Consider the following 9,157-nt stretch of genomic DNA (forward strand, 5'->3'; position numbering starts at 1 on the left):
GCTCTTCTTGGGATTTCAGATATTTGGGATGGGTTTAGACTCATTGTCTGTGTTGGAAAAAGACACTAATCCTCACATCGTTAGCAGTAATGTCATGATGTGATCCCTTCAAATCCCTCAAGCCATGCTCTGGATGAAGAACTTTTTTATCCAAATCAACTTTTACATTTTGTTTTTGGTAATACCTGGAGTTTAAACTGCAGCTCCACACTTTTCAACATCAGCATGAACTCTTCAACCAACTTCAAATCTTTATTGTTCACAATCTGCATTCTAAAAAACACACTTTTTTTTTGTATATATACATGATTTCATCTTGTCTCGCTGCTTGGTGTGTTACACTTATCGCTCAACAACATGTTTAAAGAAACAAAATCCTTCCAACATCAAACAACCACGTCATGCCTGCTGCCGGGGTTATTTGGCCACGATGCTGGTCGTCACACTCGTCTCGCCGTGCTGGTTCTTGGCTTTACACACATAGTTTCCAAAGTCGATGGTCTCCATGTCCTCGACGGTCATGACGCTCTGCGACACCCTGGTGGTGTGGCCCATCCCTCTGTTGACCAGCCTCCAGGAGGTCTGGACGTGAACTGGACGGTGGTCCTACACAGAAAACAAACAGCATTCAGTGGCGTGAAGGAACTAGTGGAAAAATGAATCAGTTATTGACGGCTGTAAAGGAGAAACTTTTTTTTGTCCTCCACTTAATGTTTGCGCAGAGACTGTTTCATGTTCATCTGCTGGAGAGGGAAAGTGTTTCTGAGTTTTAATGTTTCTGCTGTAACGTCCCAACTAGTCTGGATCAGAGTAACTTAAGCAAATAGGATTAGAAAACTTGAATTTTCTAAATTATTTACATTAAGAATGCATTTTTTTCAGTGCATTCATTAGTGAAAAATCCCTATCAGACACAAATTATTATTACAACTAATTGTTAATTAATATATTTATGGTTGGTGATGCTCTTCATAAACATTATAGCACCTTGATGAGGCAGCTGATTAACCTCCAATAGAAACAGATTTTTTTTAAATGTGACATATAAAGTGGCTTTATTAAACAACGTACAGTACACAGTAGGCTTCTATTATTTTGTTAATTTTGTTATTATTCTTTTTTTTAATGTGTTGTTACAATTATTATAGTGAACAAACATTATAGGGTTATTACATTTTAATGATTCTATATAATATTAAAGAATATTGTAGAAAACAAGTATGAAATGTGAATAATTATGTCATTATTGTGACTTTAAAACATTTTAAATCGTAGCAAAATGAAGACAGGCACATTTAATGATTCCTTCATTGATTTTATTTATCTGATACTCCACAATGCTTTACTTCTGCTTTTCTTTTAACAACATATGTTAATTGTAAACTAAATCAGCTACTTGTGAGGTTCTTTTTTTTTTACTTTTACTTCCATAACTTGTGCTTGTACGCTGTATCTTCAGTTATTTCTGTGTACAACAGATTTAATCTTTTAGCCATTTTTCTCTCGTGTTAAATTTTGTTAACGTCTGGTTTACAAGATAAAATAAATGTCTCTGTTGGGACGATATAATTAAACTGAAGACATGTATGCAGTATCAGCACAGGTTACTACTGGTTGTTTATTTTGTATATTAATCAGCTCTGATGTTTGGTTTAAGGTCCAGCATTGATCTCACCTGACCAGGATAAGACCAGGTGAAGCTCACGTCCACCTCTGGCTCTCCGAGCACGGTGCAGGTCACATTGACGTTGTCGCCTCCTCTCACTGAGTCCGGAGAGGATTCAAGACTCACAAAAGGCGGCCCGCTGGGGACTGCAACAAGAGAAAGACAGCTATAGCTCTACTTGCTGTATCAGCTGATGAAACGAAGCATTTCATGTGTAAACATTTACAATCTGTGGTCCAAACTTGGTGGTGTTTAAAGAGTTAAACCTCCATCATCAGTCCGGTCCTTGTTTCTCTCCATCTGCCAGTCAAACATGCCACATCAGCTCAACTATACCTAAACCACACACAATTTCCATTTCATACGTTCACCTCTCGTCCTCCTCCCCGTTTGCAAAACCCGCACAGTGTTTCCATTTCAGCTGGCAGCCGTCCACATAAACCAAAGCTGTGAGGAGCTTTTTGACATTTTGTGAAATACAAACCTTTTCCTGGAGGCTGAGGAGGCAAAGCTAGATTCACAGCTTTGTGCAGCTTTTCTCCCAGTGGTTGGAAGCATGTTAAGCTGACAGGGTGAATATTCATGTTTGACAGAAAGTAACCAGCATTCCTGCACTGAGAGCAGCGTTACAGTATGTTAGTGTGTTTCGGACATGATCGCCGTGTCCTCACCCTCCACATAAAGCAGCTGGTACTTTGTGGAGATCTGAGGGTTGCCCTTGGTCACGGCCTTGCAGTAGAAGACCCCCTGAAGCTCGGGGCTCGGGCTCTGCAGGACGAACCCCTTGGTGGGGTCAAAGGTCAGCAGAGTCCCGTTGGCCGTGATCTCCTCCGGGGGAACTTCTCTGTGCAGGGACGCTTTGGCCTGCGGATCGGTGACGCGACAGGGAACCACGGCAGGCCTGTCGGGGCGCAGGTACACGATCTCAAAGTGGATGGCAGAGGGAACGAAGAGGTTGTCTTTGTCTGGTGGGAGAAAAGGTGCAGAATCCAACAGGTGTTTTAGTAGGAACGAGTTCAATACATCTGCAAGAAATACACCTCAGTGACGGTGGGTCAGTAAATCACCGGGCGGCAGCTGCATACTTTTGAGAAAACTTGCGCACCAACCAGCCCATATGTTATAAATCAATGTGATGTTTTTTTTCCACAAGACGTCAGTTGTGAACAAAAGTTTCCAATTACTTCTATAACCCAGAGTTTTCTGTGCGTCTTTGTCTCAAAAAACAATCATGCATTTTTGTGTGATTATTGTAACGTTGTCAACTACATCAATGACACCGGCTGTACAACAAAATCTCTGCAACATTTTTGCACGATAAACACCCATTTCTCCACAAAAAAAAAAAAAACAGACAAGTCACAAAACATCCATCCATTATCTATACACCGCTTAATCCTCACTAGGGTCGTGGGGGGCTGGAGTCTATCCCAGCTGACTCAGGGTGAAGGCAGGGGACACCCTGGACAGGTCACCAGTCTATCACAGGGCTACACTTAGAGACAGACAACCAAGCACACTCACATTCACACCTACAGACAATTTAGAATCACCAATTAACCTCAACATGTTTTTGGACTGTGTGGGAGGAAGCCGGAGAACCTGGAGAGAACCCACGCTGCACGGGGAGAACATGCAAACTCCACGCAGAAAGATTCCGGGACGCGAACCGGCAACCTTCTTGCTGCGAGGCAACAGTGCTACCAACTGCGTCACCTTGCAGCCCAGTCGTTACAAAACATTCACTTCCCAAAAAAAACGACAAATGTACAGACAGCAGTGGCAATCACAGGAATTAACAGAGCAATCCAGAAAGTGTGCTGTACAGGAATTCTCATGGGTACCACAGTAGTGCTGAATGCAACACATGAAGTCTCTTGTTGTTATACCTGATCGATTAGGGCAAAACCAACCACACCATGCATCAGCACACACTATGAAATTCTGCTCCATTATACTTCTCATCTCATCAAGACTATAAATACATACAAAAGAAACAGAGTTCATGAGCAGAGATTTAGATTTATTATCATAGATTTATTATTATTAAAATCTGCTGGAGCAACAATATTTAATCATTGGAAACTCAATGCTGAGGTCTGTACAAGTGCATGTAAATCTTTGTTCACAAGTGGAGTTATTATTTGTTAAACATGGTTATAAAAAGTCTCTTGCAGAGCAGGAGGCTGAATATCAGCAACTGAAGGCTTAAATTTGTCTCCTTGATCGCCAACAATAATCAGGGTTGATTCCACCTCCCAGTGAGCCTTTACTGTCTTCAATGAGTAAATCATGAATGATCAGTATCTGGATGCTGATTCTTAGTTGGCCAACGACGTGCTTTGGAAAACCATTTTGATCTCCAGCTAAAGACTCACCACTGAGTAGCACTTTTTCAAATAGAGGAGGAATAACTCATCACCTGCTGACGTTATTGACTGCAATTGGTTTTACTCACAGCCCACACGGCATGTCAGCGCAAGAGAAGATGTGACGATATTAAAATTCCAGGGTCCTGGCATTTTGCACGCTGGCTTACTGGAAACAGTTGATAGAAGAGAGCCATTGTTATAGAAATTAGTTTCACCTTTTCTTTTCCTGCTGTGACAAGTCAGAACGTGTTCTGCGCCAAGTTCTGGATTGCTCACGGATGACCACTGCTGCTTCTTCATAATGAATCATGCACTTGGTGACGCTAAAGCAGAATTATTTGAACCGTAAAACTGCACGTACACATGCAATCAGCTGATAAGGCCTCAGTCCAGCATGTGCAGAGAAACATAGAAGTTTTTGTTTTATTTGAGTCATGTTTTTGACTGGGCTGCAAGGTGGATTGGTGGTTAGCACCGTCACCTCGCAGCAAGAAGGTCGCCAGTTCGCGTCCCGGTGAGGACGCCTGGGATCTTTCTGTGTGGAGTTTGCATGTTCTCCCCGTGCAGCGTGGGTTCTCTCCGGGTTCTCCGGCTTCCTCCCACACAGTCCAGAAACATGTTGAGGTTAATTGGTGATTCTAAATTGTCCGTAGGTGTGAATGTGAGTGTGCTTGGTTGTCTGTCTCTAAGTGTAGCCCTGTGATAGACTGGTGATCTGTCCAGGTGAACCTGCCTTCACCCTGAGTCAGCTGGGATAGACTCCAGCCCCCCACGACCCTAGTTAGGATTAAGTGGTGGATAGATAATGGCTGGAGGGATGTTTCTGATCGTAAATCAAATATTCACACTCTTTTAAACAACCCCCTATCTGCTGTTTGGCTGTTTCTCTGTGTTTGTCAAAGGTTTGAAAACTTACAAAGTCCACGCCGAGTTATTCTCTCTCACAGAAAACATTGTTTCCTACCTGCTTGAATCACCTCATTTAGAGTCCAGACATGTTTTCCTTTATCTACATCACTGTGTAATATTTTTGCATAACCCCGACCTAGCAGTTAATTTGGTTCCTCCTCAGCTGTCCTGCAGTCTGCCGTAATTTGAAGAGTTTTTTGTTGTTTGCTTGAGATAATATCAGTCAAACTGAAGTTGAGTGGATTTGACTCAGCAGAAATGACATGATAAAAACAGAGATAACTTAAGTTGGATTGATATTGTCTCAGGTAGACGATGGAAAAGTCAGTTTTCTAAAGGTTTGTGAAGATTGAGTTCTCTGTTGTTGCAAATGAACTCTTCATCTCCTCACTTGAGCCACTTCTGCTAGCAATACGTTTCTGTGTCTCCCAGACTTTGACCCACATTCCCACAAAGTGTGGGATTTTTTTTTTAGTTCTGTCTCACTGTCAAACCATCAAGTGCATGAGGGCTCTGATACGGACCTTTTGATGTTATTATGCATCTTTTCTGTGTCATATGCCTGCAGACTTTCCAGAGGAACTTGCCCAGAGTTCACGGTGAAATTGGTGCCACATAAACATGGTTCTCCTGCTTCCCATAAAATGTAGAGAAAACAAGTTCCTATGAAGCTTATCTGTCAGCTACAGCATCTGGCTGCAGCCTGCTGCTGTCCTTATTTATAACAAGCTGTTTGAAGGATTTACAGATGTTCGTGGCTTTCCTGACTTTGCAAGTTTCCTAAACGTACAAACACTGTAATGTCACAAACAGGGAGAAATGAAGTGAGCAGCTGATCAAACTGGGACTCAAACACGAGTCCAAAAACACGTTTTGTTTTCCTGGTGATGTATTGTTTCCTAAGCAACAAGTGCTGTCGTGATAATGTGTCCTGTTCCTCCTTTTTTATTACATTTCAGCGCTCACAAAGTCACACAGTGAATAACTACAGCTGTGACATCAGTTAAGCGTGTGAGGGTTTAGCGCTGAGACTTCAACCAACACTGACTCACTTTCTGACTGTTTGGGAGCAAATCTTAAAGAGAGAAGAGCTGAATTAGAGCATTTCAGACATGCAGGGGCTGCAGCAATGTACAGAATGAAGAAAAAGTTATGAAAAAAGCAAGTTCTTTTGACCCCAATAATAAAATTCTGAGCATGTAACTGTGCACAAAATGGGCTCTTTAAGCTCTGTTTTGGAATATGTGGCTCTTACCAAGTTCTCCAGTTAGTCTCTAACTGTGCATGTCTGCTGTTCAGCACTAAGCAGGGAACATACAATGAGTGTGTCAGAGCTGAAACAGCTGTCAACGCTGATGAATGTAGTGAGACTGAACCACAGCAGCTGCCTGGAAGACAGAATCAAATGAGGCAAAAATGCTCTGCAGAGTGGAGTTAGTCATTTAGTTATATGAGCTAATGAAAATGATTATGACAGCTTTAAACGGACTCACAACCAAAAATGTAATTGCATTGAACTGGCTTATCTTATCTTTTATCAATTAATAGGAGAGACATTCATTAATGATGCTCACACTGTATTCAACTGGAAACATGAAAAATAAAATTACAACTCAACCTTTTAGAAAGTCTGACGTACATGTTAAGTTTCTTATTAGAGCATTAACTGCTCAGAGAGAATTCAAAATAGGAGGCGTTCAAATGAAAAAATCCATTAAAAGCTGCAAAATGTGCTCTGTAAGAATCACCTGTGAAGTAGATGTAGGAGACATAAGTGCGATCGTGGTCCTTCTCACACTCGGTGCCGTCGCAGACGATGACCCAGCAGCTGTAGGCTCCGGTATCCGCAGCAGAGGGCGACGTCAGGATCAGCTGGCTGTACTTGTCGCTTTGCTTGATGCTGCAGGCGACAAAACAAAACATGAGAAAGTCACGCTCAGCAGCTCAGTGCACGACACAGCTGACGTTCCCCTGCAAGCACCTGAGGCGAGAGTCGTTGAAGGTGTCCAGGTAGGTCGGGTAGGACCATCCGATGCTGTTGCCTTTGCAGCGCAGCTCCATGTTCCTCCCAGGAGTCAGCGTGGTGGTCGGGCCCAGGCGCAGGAAGCGGCCTTTATCCAGCACCTGGGTCAGCAGGGACTGGCCTTTGCCTCCGCCGTCTTTTAGCTTCGGGTGGCGAATCTTCACCCGTTTCCCCCCCGGCCTGATGCGGTTCTCTCCCACATCTTTTCTTCGCTTGACCTGCTGGCAGTCACCTGGCACACACACAGAAACACAGAAAACTAAATCATGAGGATAAGTCCGGCAGCGGCAGGCCTCATTCCTGACTCGTGTTCAGTTTGCTGCTATTTCCTCCAGCTGTGACAACACTTGGACAGGAACTCTAAAATCCTGGCACAAAATGTTCCCTTTCTCTTTCTCGGTGGGCACACAAAGTTTTTCTCTTTTGCAAACTTTCAGGATTTGTTGTTTTATTCTTCGGTGCAGCATTAATGAGAACTCAGAGGAAAGGTCAGCAGTAAAAGGGCAGATAATTAGAAACGCCTGTTGCATGCCTCCCAGCCAGCTGCTTTGAGTTGGTCTGCCGAACAGCTTTGGAAAAAGTTACACAACTTCAACTCTTACGCACGCTTTTACATTTTTACACACACGAAATGCAACTATATCAAATCGGTGGCTGCGTTTCCTTGAGGGGGGGATGACATTATATTTAGATAATGTTTGTCCGTGCAGTTTGTGAATGAGATGCACCTCCCACTCTACGCCCAGCAGATGACCCCAGACAGCATTTGTACACATTATCTAATCCTGCATCTACTTCCAGGTTGCAGCCCGAGTTGAATGATGACATTAACAGTAATTCTGCTTCGCTCACAAAGTTACGAGACAGATGTGGAAACTTCACTCACCGTTTTGGAGCTCTACCCAGAGCAATGCCACGCAAAGCACAACCCACAGCTTCATGGTCGGAGGTGTGAGGACTCTGCAGGAGATCGGGGACACTTGGTGAGGAGCTCAAGAAAAGGAGGTCAGGCTTGGAGCTTCGCTGGAACTCTGCAGGCTCCAGCTGCCCTGTTTAGATTTGCAGCTCCATCCTCGTCACAGACTGAAGGGAAGAAGGAAAATAAGCTCTGAGCTCCTGTGTTTACTCCCTCTCCTCAGAGCTGAGGAGCAGAAACGTGTAGTCTGAAGCCCTCTGCTGGATCTGAGGGTGAATTAGACTTATTTTAAAGAATGTGCCTCCTCAACAGTAACCCTTTAAATGTGCAAATCAACATGTGAGTGCTGTTTTAAGAATTAAAGGGTAAATTGTTATTAAACGACAGCTTTAGTGATTTAGAAAATGGAGCTGTGACCAGGAGTGGAAAACAATTACTCAAGTACTGTACTTGTAAACTTCATTTCCATTTTATGCAACTTTATTCTACAATACTGACTTTACAATTTCTCATAATCTTCCAGTCCAATGAAAACAGAATCTCCAAACGTGGTGACTTTGAATGTTTGTGATAAACTCAGGGACTCAGTGTTTCTTTACCGTCTTAAGCTAAATCAACTCTTCAGTAAGTCTTGGATTAACTGGAAAATGCATGTAAATGAAAATAAGATCATGAAAAGTTGACTTTTAGAGTTTGTGATTCTCAACAGCAGTAAAATGCAACATACATATGAATTGCAGCTGTAGTATTAGTCCAGAAACATTATATATACCAGTAAAGTATTTAACTCTACACTCACCATTTTTACCGATAATACTTTTACTTAAGGTTTTGAATGGAAGACTTCTACTGGAGTGAAGTACTCCATGGTGTGGTATTAATACCTTTAGTTAAGTAAAGGGTTGAAATACTTGCTGTCACATCACTAAATAGTGTGCTGCCAGTGTAACAAGTAGCAGTTTCCTGCTTTTTGCAGTTCAGTTCAGAGATATTATTTGATGTATGACAACTGGCAGCTTTATAGTTTTCAGTTTTGATGTAGGAAAACACAAGACTTTAGAAATTTACTTTTCATAACCACGGATCACTTAAATGTCATCATAAATGTCTTTATTGCAATTTAGAGCATTAAAATTAGTTTTCATGTCTAATTTTTTTCCCCAGAAACTAAAGTAAGTAGGAATCATGACCACAGAGTTATTATGGCTATTTAAGCTTCATCCATCCATTATCTATACACCGCTTAATCCTCACTAGGGTCGTGGGGGGCT

At 42.4% G+C, this 9,157-nt stretch overlaps 1 protein-coding gene across 1 annotated transcript; it reads right to left on the minus strand.

Moving 5' to 3' along the window:
- Positions 1-231: 231 nt before the first annotated feature.
- pdgfrl (platelet-derived growth factor receptor-like) lies at positions 232-8,096 on the minus strand. The gene is made up of 6 exons (XM_008294695.1): positions 7,857-8,096; positions 6,929-7,202; positions 6,696-6,847; positions 2,338-2,631; positions 1,676-1,812; positions 232-606 (listed from the first exon to the last, which is right to left on the minus strand). The coding sequence occupies exons 1-6, from the start codon at positions 7,909-7,911 to the stop codon at positions 418-420; spliced, it is 1,101 nt and encodes a 366-aa protein (XP_008292917.1). The 5' UTR covers positions 7,912-8,096; the 3' UTR covers positions 232-417.
- Positions 8,097-9,157: the final 1,061 nt, after the last annotated feature.

The sequence above is a fragment of the Stegastes partitus genome, unplaced genomic scaffold (genome assembly GCF_000690725.1).
Source record: "Stegastes partitus isolate 25-593 unplaced genomic scaffold, Stegastes_partitus-1.0.2 Scaffold987, whole genome shotgun sequence".
NCBI lineage: Eukaryota > Metazoa > Chordata > Actinopteri > Pomacentridae > Stegastes > Stegastes partitus.